Source organism: Pyxicephalus adspersus, chromosome 3 (assembly GCF_032062135.1).
Source record: "Pyxicephalus adspersus chromosome 3, UCB_Pads_2.0, whole genome shotgun sequence".
Lineage (NCBI taxonomy): Eukaryota > Metazoa > Chordata > Amphibia > Anura > Pyxicephalidae > Pyxicephalus > Pyxicephalus adspersus.
In genome coordinates this window covers 74,068,553-74,086,880 of record NC_092860.1, presented here as the reverse complement: position 1 = coordinate 74,086,880, position 18,328 = coordinate 74,068,553, and the positions used below count along the sequence as shown (strand labels likewise).

At 36.5% G+C, this 18,328-nt stretch overlaps 1 protein-coding gene across 1 annotated transcript in view; it reads right to left on the bottom strand.

Moving 5' to 3' along the window:
* Window positions 1-18,328, bottom strand: part of WRN (WRN RecQ like helicase) — a 79,719-nt gene that overhangs the window by 29,351 nt on the left and 32,040 nt on the right. Inside the window, exons 17-22 of the mRNA XM_072405250.1 lie at window positions 17,114-17,220; window positions 15,106-15,293; window positions 8,752-8,926; window positions 8,353-8,534; window positions 6,912-7,013; window positions 3,512-3,604 (exon numbers count right to left, since the gene is read on the bottom strand). Of these exons, the coding sequence (XP_072261351.1) occupies window positions 3,512-3,604; window positions 6,912-7,013; window positions 8,353-8,534; window positions 8,752-8,926; window positions 15,106-15,293; window positions 17,114-17,220 (847 nt within the window). The remainder of the gene's footprint in view (window positions 1-3,511; window positions 3,605-6,911; window positions 7,014-8,352; window positions 8,535-8,751; window positions 8,927-15,105; window positions 15,294-17,113; window positions 17,221-18,328) is intronic.

Here is an 18,328-nt window from a genome sequence, read left to right as displayed (position 1 = left end):
CACTTGAAAACGTTCTGCTCACAAATGCCCTGGTGTGGACTTGCCCACTGGAATCTAAAACATGGGCATGGGTTGTGTTTAAACGCTGAGAAAACAGTCTGTCTAGACCTGGCCTAAAAGTTATTTAAAAGGAGAAAAAAAAATATAAAAAGACTAGATGCTCACAAAACAGAGAAAAATAACTCAAAGAAATACAGCAATAAAAAATAACATCAATGAGCATATTTATAGAGCAGTAATTCTGACATTCATTAAAGTCTCTTTGCAGGCCAAACTTCCAGGTGCATGTGCTTTAATGACAGTGAATGATTCACCACAAGAGCAGAAGCAACTTCCTACCTACAGGGGTGGCAATAGAGGAGTACCATGTCAACACCCATAGGTATGCCTCTTCCTCCTTGCAAGTCCATCATCTAAATTAGGACATATAGGAAATTTCCGCAATAAATGCTTACCATTCTGATGACTGCTTTATCATTTGAAAATTTTCATTAAGCACAGGGCAGATAGTTCTAATGCACTAGTGCACCCACAATTAAAATCCATATGTCTTTTATTGCCAGATGGGGGAAGGAAGAAAAACAATACATTTTCTTGAGTTTAAATTAAATGGATGATCTCTTGTATTTGGGAATTGCTCTATAGAGCAGAACGGTGCTTTATGTACAGCACTCGTTCAGACATCGTGTAGTCATTGGAAAGGATCCTGAAAGATCCTTTCCAACGACAATTACTGCACATGTGTACAGACTTTAAGCTGCATTGAACAATAACAATTACACTTGACACAACAATAACAATTGACACCTTATGTTGTCAACAGAGAACAAGGTTTTAAGAAGAACACAGATTCAATCTAAATCAAGCGGCAATTATCTTTCTAGTAATCCTATAATATTGGTAAGGACCCCCAGATTTTGCAAAAAGATGCTGGTGATACACCTTGCCTCCAACACATAACAGGAGATCTGCTTATGTGATCATATACCATCTGACTCTAATATTATGTAATTGCATTTTTCCAGGATGAGTTACACCCTATTTTGGGGGGTTTACACATTATCACCTGACTGTATATACATCTATTTGTCAAAATATTTTTATGTAAACAATTTTGATTAACTAGCATAACAAACAAGGGAACAAATAGTTAATTGCTATATTGTAAATAAAAAGTTTTGTTTTGAATAATGAGTTGAAATATGTATTGACAGGCTTGTTTTGCATCCCCAGGATTACTTTATCTCAGTGTTTTAATACAAACAATTATGCAAGCTGTTTATCAGTCTGGCCTTAACTGCAGCATTCCTAGTCAGATGGAACCCAAGGCCTCTCCAGGTTGAAGCATTATTAGCCAGGAGGCCCCTATATGGATGCTTGTGATATGTGGGATTTGGGTATATACCAGCAGAGATGTCAGAAGTTTGGTTCATCCCTTTTTCTAATATTTATTTATTGAGGGTCATATATTATATTTGCATATCTGTCTTTTATAGGCTTTCTTTGCGAGTTGACTTGATTGACCAATGTTTATTTATTATATATGTTCTCAAAAAATAAATAAATAAAAGCACACAAAAAACAATCTCATCCAGAATATTTTTTTTTACCTTCACTCATTTTTTTTCTCTTTATTTTTTCTCCAATTTATTCTATATGTAAGAGCCATCTTTTCCTCAGCACAGCCACCACACTTTTGCAAAAAAAGAAAAAAAAAATCCCTGGCCCCTGGGGGCTGTTTAAGCCCTATTCCTACACATGCAGAAGGTACATCATCAATGGCCATCCAATGGCTGAAGAGGATTGCAGAGGACCAGGAAGACCATTGTGAAGTCTTCAGTGAAGATGGTGTTTTCTAGGATGGCAGGATTCTGGACCTGTCATTGCTTGAAGGCATCTGCAAAGAGGTATTTATGTGCCATAACTGGCACATACTGTGCATACTTGGCGACTGTGGCAGAAGCTAAAACACCCACCAAAAAGTTCAGTTACACTTTAAGTTTTTTTTACCTCATTCCTCACAAAAAACAATTGCTTTTAACAAGTACATTTTGTAACTGAAAAAGATCTCTGCTCAGAAGTGCTCAGTGCTCAATTCATAGCAATAACTAGTACTCTCCTTACCAAGAAGCTTATGTACACACATGCATTTAACACATATATGTTAACTGCATTGCAGTTCTATATGTTCCCAAGTCTGCTTTATGTCACAAAGCTTGGTATGATAGGTGCATTCATCAGAATATTCAACACTGCATCCAAATATGAAAAGAAAAATGCCCAAAGTCACAGTCATAAAACATGGAAATAAACCAATAGGGAAACCATGACAGCTAATACTACCTGCAAATGTGATGACAAGTATAACAATATTAATAATAGTAAATGCAAAATGCATTTGCACAGTTCAGGTTTCCTGTAAGCAGCAGTAATCTGGCATTCTGCCTGATTTTCTGATGTAGCACAGTCAAAATGAACACATTACACCATGGAAAGCATCCAAGAATAGAAGCAAGCCAAGCCACTATTCACATCTTGCAAAGATTTAATTAATGACCTACCAAACAATCTACACAATTGTATCAATAACAGTAAATGTTTGTTATTGAAAAACAAGAAATAAGTTTAAGGGGAAAGAGTGGCCAGATACAAGAATTTATCATATCATAGTTGTAAATATTTGGAAATAATGGTAAGAAAATGAAAGAAGGCTTATTTAGATATTTATGTACAGCTCGAGTTTGTTTTTTTTGTTAAAGACTCAAAAAGGAGCCAGCTTTCTGAGACAATGTAATGTGCACAGGAGTTGCAACATTAATGGCCATACAATCATCAAAGAAGATCACAATCTTCACGGAAGTCCGAGGATCCAGCGGCAAAGATGATGCTTTCCATAGATGCAGCAATGTCAGGTTCTATACCTGTCATCCCTGCAGGACAGCTGCACATGGGTAAGTATGCACTATAATTCACAAGTATGCCTTGCATCCTTACTGAATATGGCTGAGGCTTGATTTTAGTTCAGTGCAGTTTAGTGAGGTATGAAATGCAGACACTTAAAAGAAAGTGGAGAGTAACTTTATATAGTTTGTACAGTATGCTGCAGACAAGGCTGCTCTAAAAAGTAAATTGTAACTCCAGTAGCTGAACTGGCACTTAGCCTAGTGACCTTCTGTGCTATCAACAGTCTAACTGATCAAGTGTAAGACTCAGGAGATGTTCTTCGGTGGGACCACTCATGAACAACTAAATACATAACTGCCTGCATTGAGTACCCAAGATCACTGGATGCTTATAAACATGTGAAAATCTTTAGTCACTTAATAGCAGATTCCACTTCCTTACTTTCTTTTATCTTTACCAAACAGGGACAAGACATTAATTATGCCTATATAACATATAAACATTACAGTACAAGGCAAGTGTAAAAGGGATCTTGTGGTCAGTAGTTTTGAAAAGTAAAAGAAAAATATAATTGTCCGGGCATTTATTCGCCAGAGAGAGTTTTTACCTGGTCTTGCAATTATCACAACATTTTTCAGTTCCCATGATACCGGAGGAGGCCTTACGGAGTTGTTTGTCTTCAAAATGAGACAAGATGATCCTACACAAGGGACCATTGTGAAGTAAATAAAAAAGAACAAGAATTTACACGTTAAATTGAAAGAGCACAACAATGGGCTAAAACCATCTTCATTAATTTGTTCTTAGGGGACACAATTATTTGGATTTGTTTAATTCACAGACAGTGATGTCATTCTCACTGACAGGCATGCAGGTGTATACAATGTAACTAAAAGCAATGGCATTAAAAGAGAAAGTCGACTTTATCAAACAATGATATTCTATCCATATATAGTATTCAAAATAGTATTCAATTAAAGTTTTGATTTAGGAGAATAATGCTTTATATAACTCCACAAATTAAAATGTCATGAACAGTGATGGGAGCTATAAGTAATATTTGGTTACACAACTTTTAGAGGTCATTACTGCAAGAGATTTTTACAGCTGTCTAGGACAGGGGTCTGCAACCTGCGGCTCTTCAGCCTCCTTGTTGTGGCTCCCTTCGGCTGCTGCGGGGAGATCTCTGATGGGGGATCCCCTTCCTCCCAAGACACTGCGTAGGAGGGGGATTCCCTATCCGGTGTTATAATGAAAAAACTCTACCAGTGAAATAAATCTACCACGGGGCGTGTACAAATGGGTGTGTACAATGACATCCCCCTCCTTTGAACCCTATTTCCTCTGGAATGGGGAGGTGTACAAAACCAAAAATGTAGGTGCAAGTGGGGGACACCTGTTACTAACACCCCCTAAAATGTAATTGTTAGGCTATCATCAGAACATAAAGAACTCTGCCCATCGAAAAAATCTACCGAGGCACCTGAACCCCAATTTCTCTGGAACAGGAAGGGGGGTACAGGTGAACAAAATTAGAGGTGCAAGTGGGGGACACCTGTGGCTAACACCTCCTAAAAACTCCACCCATCAAAAAACCCCTACCCTGTTACACATTGTTGGAGGCTTCTAGCACCTAAACCCCAATTTATCTGGAAACGGGGGTACAGGTGAAAAAATTTGAGGTGCAAGTACTGGACACCTGTGGCTAACACCTCCTAAAAATTCATAAAAACTCTGCCTATCAAAAAAATCTACCCTGTTACACATTGCTGGAAGCATCTAGCATCTGAACCCCAATTTCTCTGGAACGGGGGGAGGCGGTACAGGTGACCAAAATAGAGGTGCAAGTGGGGGACACTTATGGCTAACACCACCTACAATTGAATCGCTAAGGCATCGTCAGAAAATAAAGAACTCTGCCCATCAAAATAATCTACCCTGTTACACATTGCTGGAGGCTTCTAGCACCTGAACCCCAATTACCCAAGATTGGGGGGTACAGGGGGGGTTCAGAACAAAATTAAAGCTGCAAATGAGGGACACCTGTGGCTAACACCCCTTAAAATTTCATCGCTAAGGCATCGTCAGAACATAAAGAACTCTGCCCATCAAAAAAATCCACCCTGTTACGTTAGAAGCCCCCAGCTTCTAATGTAACAGGATGATACGTTAGAAGCTGGAGGCTTCTAGGGGCATAGTTCAGTGTTTAATGTATTTCAAAGTAGGCCTACACATGCACACTTGTTGTAACAGGTAAAATTAAAAAAATATTAAAACTTTTAAAAGTTTATAAACTGTGTTATGTTTTGCGGCTCCAGACTATTTTTCTTTAGTGGAAGAGGAGGCAAAATGGCTCTTTTGATACCGTGTTTCCCCGAAAGTAAGACCTACCCCGAAAATAAGACCTAGCACTTTTCCCCCAACCTGCCCTAATATAAGACCTACCCCGAAAATAAGACCTAGTAGAAAAATAAAAAAAATAAAAAAAAAAATAAAAGCAAACATAAATTAAAACAGTACTCACCGAGCGGGAGACAGCGGGCGTACACACAGCAGGCTCACACACAGCCGCACAAGCCGATGCTTTCCTTGTAGTTCCGGCTCCTGTCACAGGCGGAGTGATATTACATGCACTTCGCCTGTCAGAAGCTGAAGTGCATGTAACCAGGCTAGTTCTAGTGAGCCCTTAAAAATGTGTTAAAAAAAAAAAATTAAAATAATATACTCACCTGATACGCGATCCTGCGTGTGTTTCTGGCTGCAGCATGTCTCTCTTCTCTTCTCTGCCAGCATCGTGTCTTTTCCTGTTTGTAAAGCAGGAAAGAAACCGGCACAGCGCCACCTGCTGTTCCATGTCCTAACTGCCGAACAGTGGAAAAAAAGCACAGAGTGATCAGAAGGGGAATTTGTAAGGGGAATTTGGGAATATGGTAAGTGTTTTTTTTCATTAAAAAAAGTATATAAGACCTACCCTGAAAATAAGACCTAGTGTGTTTTTGGAAGCCCAAAAAAATATAAGACAGTGTCTTATTTTCGGGGAAACACGGTAGTAAAGGTTGCTGACCCCTGGTCTAGGAGACTTCTGCATCTGCCAACAAATAGCTTGGCTCACTCTTCATATGCAAAATTCCCTGTCTGTGCAGGCAGTAAAAGGCAGAGTAGGTGATGCATGACAATAGGCCCCATCATACTGGATTCCTGTTTGAACTAGGTAAGAGATAGACACTTTCCATGATACCAGTTCTCTGATTAATGCAATATTTTGGTTTAAACTATTGTTTTGATATAATTACAATTATTATTTGTATGCCTAATGCCCATAACCAGTTTTGGCAATCATTATTCATAATCTTAAAATATACTAAAATTAGGTATCAGGCAATGTTCAATATTTAGGACCCTATTTAGAAAAAAATGTAATGTCAAAAACACACATATGCACCATTTAAGTGGGGTCCATTGTAATTCCTCCTCATTTTGCCTTATGACTTCCATATTATGATTCATCAATATTTGAGGAATATACATAGTCTGACAAAATGTTAGCCAATATAATTCTTACTACTGTGTGAAATACATTAGCCAGATGGGCAATGCTTCATAAATAAAACAGATAGTTTAAAAAATCATTGTAATCCAATTGTTTAGCATAATTTTTAGGGGTATCAACAAATCTCTAGTCTTTTTTAGAATATCGTTATAAAATAACCAATATTTTATCTCACACTTGCTTTGCTTACTCAATGATATATCAATGCATGATGGTCTATAGGGTACAATTGCTCTTCATTTAATCACTTTCCAGCCATAACACTTTTATTTAGATGTAAAGGTACAAATAAATGTGTTCATGACTGTATTTACATGCTACAGAGTATTACAGACATAAAAAATAATGGCGATGAGGGTAAAGCCAAGTTCAACAGCTAACTTTAAGAATTGTATGTAGTGCGGGTAAAAATATATACATTTATAAAAATAATAATTATCATCATAAAAGATCATACCTGCGCCTGCAATTGTTTGAAAGAAGATATTTTTCCATCTTTGCCAACATTTTAAGTTTGTACTCTCGAAAATTTTTATTATTAATCTCACTCAGCATGTGCCTTAAAATAAACAAAATACTATTAAAGAGATGCACCAAGCACAACAGAAAACATATAGGATAATTGATAATAAAGTGGTTAAGAACCTCTAGCATGTGTTTATTGATGACTACCTTAGTTGGGGAGATTTACATACCTTTTCTGGTGATGAAAGTCTGAGGGACAAGATATGTTATGCAATCTATCTAACGGGATGGGAACACCAAAGACACTTTCTTTTTTCAGCAGAAAGAAGAAGGCATGAACCTTCAGCTTTGAATGCATTTCATGTGCCCAATAAACACTGAAACAAATAACTTATTACAATACTTCAGGAATAATGAAAAAAAACATATCTAAAAATGTAACTGTTAGGGCAACTGAGTGTTAGGCAAAGATTACAAGCTTTGGGAATCAGTTACTTTTTTCAATGAGAACTGCAAGGATTCCAGTATATTTTAATATGACAATAATAATAAAAAGTGGATGTCTGCTTTTATCTAAGCACACCTTTAATGGTCTGGAATTATTTCATCATCTTCATTGTCATAAAAACACATTTGTGTCACACATCTTTGCCTATTTGAAACACAGCTCTAGCAAAATGAAATGGATGTTACTGTCATTGCTAGCTGGATGCTGATGGCTATGTTTGGTAACCAAACTGAAAAGCAACCTGGCAAATACATCAAGGAAATGACTAACCTAAAGGGAGTACTAATTCCTTAAAATCTAGTTATTGTAAGACAAGAGCAATGTAACCTTTCAACATATACTTTATGCAATAAAGGTCATATAAATTTAAATTACATTTCTCAGTTTGTTTCATAAATCTATTACTGATGCCACCATGTTTTGAACTCTTAACTTTGCAATTTAAAAATAGCTAGAAATGTAAATCAAAATGCACACTATGAATGTACTTTAAAGTCCGGCATTTCTGAGACCACAAAGCCAACTAAGCATTTAGAACCACTGTAGAAATGTTATATAGAAATAATAATTCTTGATCTCCTGGAATTCAATCAAGAAGGTGTAAAAAGCAGCATAACAGTTAACGTTCATTACAAAAGTTAAACTTATTCTTAAAATCTGAACAATATATTTCTTTTGAGCAATAATAATTATTGCATTCTGAACCTTAAATGCAACTGTAAAAAAAGTGCAAAATGATGGTTTGTGTAATATGTGTAAAGTACAGCTAAATATTATGGTTACAAATTAAGGCTATAATCATTCATTCTGAATGACATCCAATGACTAGGTCTTATATTAGTTGTAAAAAGAGGAAACTACTCAGTAAATGAATGATTAATACTTATTTTTCCCTTACTATTGCCTTAGCAAATTACATATTTACCTGTTAAAATTCATGTCTGTGGGTGCCCACAAAACATGACAACTGCTTGAAAGACCATCTCTTCCAGCTCTTCCAATCTCCTGATAATAGGATTCCATTTCTTTAGGAGCTCCATAGTGAATAACTTGGCGAATATCTGGCTTATTAATCCCCATACCAAAAGCAACAGTGGCAACAACACACTAGCAGAACAAAATAAATGTATTTATTACACATTCATTAAAATGTCACAGGACTTTTTAGGATATTTTGTATTTCGCAATGAACATTCCAAAATAGTTTATTTGCATTTTACATATGATGAAACCTATTCTGCAGTCAATAATTACGGTTTGTAATTAAACTTTTCAACCCCCATCACCAAAAAGCAAATATTTTGCATTAGAACTACACTCTTACCTGAATTTCATCTCTCATAAAGCGATGATGTACCTCTCTTCTTGCTTTAATCCCTATACCAGCATGGTAGGTGCCACAGGAAATACCCAGTTTATACAATTCAGAGGTTACCAGTTCAGACGTCTTTCTTGAAGGGCAGTAAACAATGGTGGCTCCTTCAAATTCCCATCCAGACCTGCAAGAGCAAGTAATCATCTTTAACTATTTTTTTTACCTAGAGATCCTGCTTGATTTGTTGTGAGAACCAAGTGTACATCTAAGAAAATGTTTTTAATACTAATTATAAAATTACAATTCTTTTAATATTTTGATTGTAATTAAAATGTTAAACTCATTCTTGGCGGCCTAAAAAGTCCCATATGTGGTTTGCTCTATTTGTCCTGGATTAACTTTCTAGGATGTGGCAGATTAGGTAATCTGTTTACCAACTGGGAGAAAAACCTTCTTTCCGGATGCACTGTAATTGCTGAAAACGTTCTGGCATTTGTTGCTAGAGTCTCCAGCAGTGGGCTGTGGCCATCATTTTTCTGCAGTTATCACTTCATAGGCAATAGAAGGGGGATGGATGGCAAAAAGAAGTGGAACAAGCCAATCAAATGAAACAAAAGGATTGTCTGAGCCAAAAGAAAAAGCAATGGGGTAAAACAATCACATGAAGAGGGTGGCAAACCAAAAGGTAAACCAGTGGGGCAGGCCAGGGAAAACAGAAAAGGGCTGACTATAGAATGGTGTAATTTGTAGACAGGTGCCATTTTCCTGACAAAACCAATGATAAAAGCTTAGTTCACAGTCAGGAAGGAATAGAAGGTGTAGGTGGTGGTAGAAGACAGATAGGAAAAGTAGTGAGTGATGGGGGCTGGGGTGGTCAGTTGAAGAGAAAGACATGCTGTGAAAGGCTAAAAATAATAAGTAAAAAGGTTATAAACAGCCTGTGTGTTTAGCAAAGTACAACACTTTGTTAGCATTACCAACTATTTAGTAATGCCAGGAGCACAAGCATGTATGCAGATATGGTTAAAAAGGTTGCAAAACGAATGCAACCCGGAGAAAGACTATGTATTTGACTATAGCTAAGCAAACATTACTGTTTCTTGCATACTGAGTCATGTATGGATTCTATATACCAGCAAACAACAGGTATCTGTGATAATCTGTAGAATCAGAATGGTGTGGCATTTGAATTTTACTTGGTATTGCATTTGAAGTTAACAAAGTTAAGCAATATTATGATTATCTGTCAGTAGCACACACACAACACACAAAACACCAAATAAATTACAAAATAGCCTATCTTTTTCACACACATGTATTTCATAACCTAATATTTATTGGCTATCTCTCCAAGTTCATTTTTTACCCTTTACTTTATCTATAGATATAACATTAGTTGCCAATCTAGTTAGACTTCAAATATGTCTACTTTTGGTCATCTCCATTACATTATGACTTACAAAAATATTGGTCTACACAAGAAATATTGGATTGCTGTGCTCACAGCAAGGGACAGGACACTGCATTTCTGGCTGGATCAGTAGTTATTTTTTGCATTTGTTGATAATGTTCCTAGACTAATACATCTACATCTAGGAACTGGTAACTTCAAATGGCTCAAACAATCATTAGACCCAGGAACATACATTTAACACGTTTAACATTAACAATGTTACAAACAATAAAATAACATACGGTTAGGAGTCAGTTAAACTGTAAAATAGAAAATTTCACAAACACTGTTAAATAAATTTACATTTTGATTTACTTGAATATAGTAGAAACAATCACAGCACGCAATGTTTGGAGATCTCCTACAAGCATCATGCTATTAGAAGACTTGGGAGCTGATAGACTAATGTCTTCCATTGGTCCCACAGATAAATAAACACACACACACACACACACACACACACACGTTAAAAATTCCACAAGCTATTCTTGCTACTGTTTAATAAACCCACATTTTTCATGATACTTTCAAGTGCACAAAATACATACATACCAAATGCACATATATTTTTAAAATTTGTGTAAACTACTAAGGATAAGAAGATACTAAACATGCCTAACTTTAAAATTACATGTGTCTGTGCAGAAGCACCTAAAAGTATCCACGTGCAGCAATTTATAGGGCTTTATAAAGTGACACTAAGGTGTCACTCAATATGTGTGGGACAATCAGAGTTTACATGCATGCTTGTGTGTGCTGTAAGTTCAAGTATGTTTAACATATGCAGAATTTTTTTATTATTATTATTGATATCACATTCAAATGTTTTTTTTTAACATTAGTCAATTGCTATCTCAAGGCAGCTTAGAGCCGCCTAATGTCTATTCTGCACTTTCATCTAACAGACTGAATACTTTTCTGTGCTTGATCCACTTTTTTGCTTCTAGAGCAAGGAGGAGGGAACAGGTTTATGAAGCATCTTCTGGGCTGAAATGGGGGGGGTGACTTTAAAATTCCGTCAATTACTTCTTTCTAAAATCACCTGTGGTTTGATTTCAAACAATCTGGTAAAAACTTAAACACTAAACAATTTACTGGATGTGGTATTTGGTAAATGTTACTTTCCCTCTTCTTTATAGACCATCTATTTTTTTTAGCATGAGCTCTCACTATATGTGACAGGGGTTGCTTATGTTGTAAGCTCTCATTACCAGACCTCTATACTTCCCGCCACATGAGATGTTTAGATTTGAGGCTCTCATTAATGGACATCTGCACTATCTGCCAAAAGCAATGTTCAAAATTTCTACATTACATGCCAGAGGTGACAGTAAAGAACTAAAGCTCTCATTTCCACAGCTATACATAACATCTGCCACAGGCATTGTTCATATCTAAAGCCCGGACTACCAGATCTCTACACTATCTGCCACAGGAACTTTCGAATACTGAATCCCACATTGCCAGGCAATACCTGCCACAGGCAAGACTGGGGCTCTCATTTCCAGAACTTTACACTGTCACATGGAATGCTCAAACCTGCAGCCCTAATTAACAAAACTTGACATTATCTGCCACAGGCAATGCTCAAATAGGCTATATTGGTAATACAAAGTTCTGAACTCAAGCTCCTTTAATGTCACAAATTTCTTTTGCAAATTGTAAAATGAAAACTGGACCAATGTAAAAATAAACCAAAAACTTACTAAATGTGCACAGAACTGCAGGATGTCATCAGAGTATATAAATTATGCCAATTATCACCAGTCCTCAGACTCATTTTACTCCTAATAATATGTTTGGTAAAATGATACCCTTTACCTGAAGGAGGCCCTTAGAGAAATTATTTACCTTAAATTTGTATTTGGTCCTCAAGCCCTACCCATCTGTGACAACATCTGTGTGTTTTTTACATTCTGAAATCTGATAAAATACTCCAAGGAAAAACAGCCTGTCTCTTTGTGTCTCGAATGCAACTTAGGATAGCAAGCTTCCTAGAATAGAATTCAATATTTTTCTATGCCTGTATACACTTTTAAAAATAATCCCTGAATAATGAAATGTCAGACTACACTGATTTTCAACAATCTATGCTATCATAAATCTGAAATTTTTGCAAAACATACACATACATATATATATATATATATATATATATATATATACACACACACACACATATATATACCGTATATATATATATATATATATATATATATATATATATACACATACACACACACATAAATAATAATTTATAAAAAATTTCCCATACTACTGATGATATATATATATAACTAAAATGTGCTAAACTATTTGCAAAGTATAATCTGGGTTGTAAATATTAGGTATATTTCCAAAATATAAAAATATAACAGGTATTATATTATGTGAATTTTAAAAAGGAAGCGTATTAAATACTAAGCTTTATTTTTTTTTCTCTAGGCATGTGCTGGATCATGAAATATCCTTTCCAATGAAAATTATTGCACGTGTGTACCCAGCCTAAGAGTAGACATATGCAAACAAAAAAAAAAAAAAAACAGCATTTCAGAAGAACCACCACATACCGTTTCCCCTATGATAGGGCACTGTCTTATATGTTTTGAAACTCATGTGCCATTCATTGTCCCCTTCTGTTCACTGACTCACTTTTTTACCGTACGGCCGGGTAACATACTCCGTTAGGGCAGGGATCGGCAGTTTGCTTGTCCTTCCTGGCGCGGAGTCGCGGGCACGTGTGCGGCCTTTGAAGTTACTTTTTGTTTCGCTCTGCACTGCAGCCAGCACCGAGGAGTCACACAGAGGCACACAGTTACCCACCTTACCACCCAAATGGTAGATTTTTTCAGGCGCAGGTATAGGGGGGAGTCTTATTTGCAGGGAAACACTGTTTTGGGCAAAATCGGGGGGTGGGGTGGGGGGGTGCCTTATTTGATGGGGATGGCTTATCATCGGGGAAACACGGTACAAACAATTAAGCACAGTAGTGGAAATGGTATGGTCTGTGTTGCTTAGTTGCTTTAGGGCAACTGCAGTTTGCAGTCATCTAGTCAACTATGACTAGTGCATTACATGAAAGTATGTCTAAGAATGGAAACGTATCTGCCCAAATGTTGATCCGGTGATGGATGATTTCAACACACCAACGATCCAAAGAAAATTTGTGTGTGTGTGAAGACAACAATTTTTCCCAATTTTGGGACATTACATTTGGGACTGTACATTACCACAATTAATTTTAAATGAAACAGCTCAGATGCAGTTGAACTGCAGACTTTTAGCTTTATTTCCCCTTGCATGGAAATGTATTTTACATTTATTTTACAATCCTTAAGCATAACTCACTGAAATATGTCCAATATTTAATAAATGTATTACATTTAATAATAAACTTTATATATATATATATATATATATATATATATATATATATATATATATATATATATAATGAAGATTTCGGGAAACCCTGGAGCTCGTCTCTGCACTTCGACGACTGGAGATCGGAGGAGCAGGATTTGTCCCCCCAGGATGACAACGGAGCAAGGTAAGTGGTGTTTTTTTTAGTTTAATGCTACCCCGAGTGTGACTCGGGATTACCGTTATTTGCAGGTAAAATCCACCCCGAGTCACAATTGGGAATACTGCTAGGGGGGTTAATTCAGTGGGTTGAACAAAAAGATTGCATAAAAAGGTAATTTCTCTTCATTTCAGGGGCTCAAAAGTTATTGGACAGTTGACCCAAAGGTTATTTCATGGGCTGGTTTGGGCAATTCCTTCGCTATGTCATTATGAATTAAGCAGATAAAAGGCCTGGAGTTGATTTGACAGGGGGTGCTTGTATGTGGATGATTTTGCTGTGAACAGGCAACATGCGGTCAAAGGAGCTTTTCATGCAGGTGAAACAAGCCATCGTTAAGCTGCAAAAACAAAAAAAACCTATCCAATAAATTGCTACAATATTAGGAGTGGCAAAATCTACAGTTTGGTCCATCATGAGAAAGAAACAAAGCACTGGTGAACTCAGCAACGCCAAAATACCTAGACGTCCACGGAAGACAACAGTGGTGGATGATTGCAGAATCATTTCCATGGTGAAGAGAAACCCCTTATGATGTGACACAGGACAGAAGCAGCCGAATGAATTCTGAGGTGTTCAGAGACATACTGTCTGCTCAAATCCAGCTAAATGCAGTCACATTGATTGGGAGGTGTTTCATAATACAGATGGACAATGACCCAAAACATACAACCAAAACAATACAGGAGTTTATTAAAGGAAAGAAGTGGAATATTCTTGAATGCCCAAGTCAGTCACCTGATCTGAACCCAAATGAGCATGCATTTCACTTGTTGAAGACTTCGGACAGAAAGGCCCACAAACATGCAACTGAAAGCTGCTGCAGTAAAGGCTTGGCAGAGAGCTACAAAGGAGAAAACCCAGCATCTGATGATGTCCATCATTCAAGACTACAGGCTGTCATTGCCAGCAAAGAGTTTTCAACCAAGTATTAGAAATGAACATTTTATTTTCAGCTTTTTAATTTGTCCAATTACTTTTGAGCCCCTAAAATGAAGTGATAGTGTTAAAAAAAGGCTTTAGTTCCTCACATTTTTATGCAATCTTTTTGTTTAACCCACTGAATTTAAGTTGAAAGTCTGCAGTTTAACTGCATCCGAGTTGTTTCATTTAAAATTAATTGTAGTGATGTACAGAACCAAAATTAGAAAAATGTATATATATATATATATACTATATACACATACATACACACACACACACGTACGATTACAAACATATTACTAACACCAAATCCCATAACCACTCAAAAACCACCTAAAATATGATATCAAAACATGTGCTTAAAAACAGGTCTTTGTAAATGCTTTACATCTTTGAACCTTACCTTGGTTTCCTAACAAGAAACTTTTGAAGATCCTGTATGATATTTGTAGTCTTTCTTCCTACTTGCAGATAAAGGTTTGGACGGTCAAAACTAGTGCATGTGACTTGTGGATTGCAGAGATTTAAGGAATTCAATATATCTTCACGAACTGAGGGGCTGGCTGTGGCTGTCAAAGCCACAATGGGTACCTGGATGGATTCAGAACAGAAAGTACAGTATAATTATTTTATTTTGTTTAAGGTAATGCTCCTTTATGATTCACTTTGTAATTCTAAGGTTACACAGCTTGCTAACAGCTTCCTCAGTAGAAGCACCATTTCACAATTTTTGTTTTGTACAGGTAATAAAAAATGTATACTAAAAGGGATAATGATATAGACCATCAGGTACTTCATGTTACTGCATGATGAAAATGTGTGTGCTAGACCTATGCTAACTGGACAAAAGCTTAACTATCAACTGAATTTCAACAGTTATTTTAACAAATGAAAGAGAGTATATGCAATAAATATTTTCAAAACACTAATGCTTTTTTTTAATTTCTTTTGGTTGTACCACAATGGACCTAAATTCACAATTGCCATAGAAAAGCTTTTTTTTTTTTTTTAAATTCCCACAGGATGTCTGATAGCTGTTGAGAGAAAATCTCTATGGGACAAAAAGGTCACTTCAAACTATTAAAAACATGAAATATTGAAAACATGAATATCTTTACATAGAATTTGTTTAATTATACTTGGGAGAGTTTAACAACTGCACTATGACCTTCAACATCTCGGTAAATACACATCTAATGCCAACACCAGGAACAATAAAATAAAGAGTTTAGTTACTATAAATGTATGCTATCTTTGGTTTACAGATCTTGGACAACTATAAATGTAGGATGAACAAAATGATAAACTTCTCAAATAGACTACCATTACAAAAGCAGATAAGTTTGAAAACGCTATAAAGTATATAAATGTTAGAAAAAAAATAACACACTTTAAAAAAAAGTATAAAATAATCAAGTAGAAATCCCTTTAGTAATATGCTAAGGCCTATAGAGGACTGTTTATTACCACTGTGGTTATGCTAAGAAAGGTAATCCTTATTTGCACAGAAAGATTACCTAACATTTATAAAAAAATCACAAATCCCTAAATCAAATTATTCCTGGATTTAGAGAAATAAAAAATTATATTAACAAATAATTTCTTGATTTACAATACCCTACTAAACTTTACAGCTGTTACATTCCTGTTTGTGACCAAGGTAACAGAGGGAGGATAACTATTTTGCTGTATTTCTCTATAGCCGTCATATTATATATTGCTCAGTAGTGTGCACAAAACCTGCCCATGCAGAGATTGTAATGTCCCAACTTGTACCACACAATATAGTCACTAGTGACAGTGTAGTTTGGATCAGCGGTCACCAAGCTGTGGTCCGCGGACCACTGGTCGGTGCACCCCCAAGCAGGGTTAGGAGAAGGACCCCGCTGGAGGGATGCACTGGCCAGAGCCGCAGACTACATCCCCAGTACAGTTCCCAGGCTCGGGGAAGTGGGCGGGCTGTGGCCCTGGACACAATTCGCCCACTCTCACATTGCAGCCTCAGATCTGCAATGGGAGAGTGGGCAGGGTTATGTCTCAATGACATCACGCTGGGGAAGGTTTCTCTCCCCCTTTAAGTGACATGCAGCACCATGCGCATGTGCAGCCAGGAGCCAGTGATTTTAGTGGTCCGCGGGACCGAAAAAGTTGTCGACCACTGGCTTAGACTGAAAATTGGACATGTTGGAAGTACATACAAGCACAGTTAAAAAGTACCAACAAATAAAAGTACAGACAAAATTATTATAATAATATGATTATTATAACCAGACCCCAATAGCTTTAGTATATAGAGGGAGGGATTTTTAAATCAGTACTTTAGGTCCACTCTTGTGTGTTCCCAGCTTTATTAATCTACAGAAAACATAGGAAACATCCTCCTCCAGATGAACAATTTCTGGAATTCTTACCAAAGGAAGCATTTTCTTTAGAGAGCCTAAATTCCGGTAAGCACTTCTGAAGTCGTGACCCCATTCTGAAATGCAGTGTGCTTCATCAATTGCTATGAGGGTTATACCTACAAAATATGTAGAATACACTTACGTTAGCCATTAGGAAGGAAGAGGAAAGAAAAACATGGACCAGGAAGATTACATAAAACAGGCAATGTAATAAATGATGACTTTTTAATAATAAGGTAGACTTTTAGCCTGAGTGAAAGATACAACATATTACAGATATTTATTAACAAAACAAACACACACACACAAACTAAACATGATAATGAAAGAAAACTTTTTAAAACTAAATTAAGTTTATGATACTATTTTTTGTGTGTGCTCATCAGAACTACTGGGCTTACTGTACATGGCAATTCTTAGCTCTCTGTAAATCTTTAAAAAGATATTCAATTTATATTCTTTTTCTGTGTGCTATGAAATGAAAATGTAAATTGCAATGGCACATGCACTTCCTCTCAGATGAAATATCCTAAAGAATTCTGCAATGATGATAGATGATAGGTTCACTCCGTACTGCCACACAATGGCACAACTATTTTAGTATTAGTGTCTACATCTGCCCCATGAATTGGCCCCTTACTGTATCCACAGTACTAATCAATCTGTGTATCCTTAAGCTGCTTTTATTTATTTTATTTTTTTTACAGTGTTTGAACTAGCTTTTATCTTATTTCTCCCCTCACGATCTGCATCATGTACCATGTTTGCACTTATCCATATCCACAACTGGCTTCCTGCAACCCTATACATTTTTTATTACTCAGTGTTACATGGTACAGATGTCATGGCTAGCACAAATCCCCAGTGCTAGTGGCTCAAATGCAATAGGGAACAGGAGGAAAGAGAGAGAGAACAACCTTGCCCTGCGCCCCCTGGAAATTTTCTGGGAAAGATATCCCATATTGAGACATATGCCATGAGTAGATCATATAATATAGAAAGTAATCCTAGGAAAACCTGCCAAAAGCCCATCATTTTCAGAACATCAAAAAGGTAGCTTAAAGCAAGACTTTCAAAAGCCTTTTGAATCAAAAATGGTATAGCAGCTTGACTGGGACCAGGTTAGCTGTTTTTAATGATTTAGGAAACCTTAACAGTTACCTTAACAGTTAATCAGAGGCTATCAGGAATTTGTCTATCCCTGAGTTTCAAATGTGGTAGCCA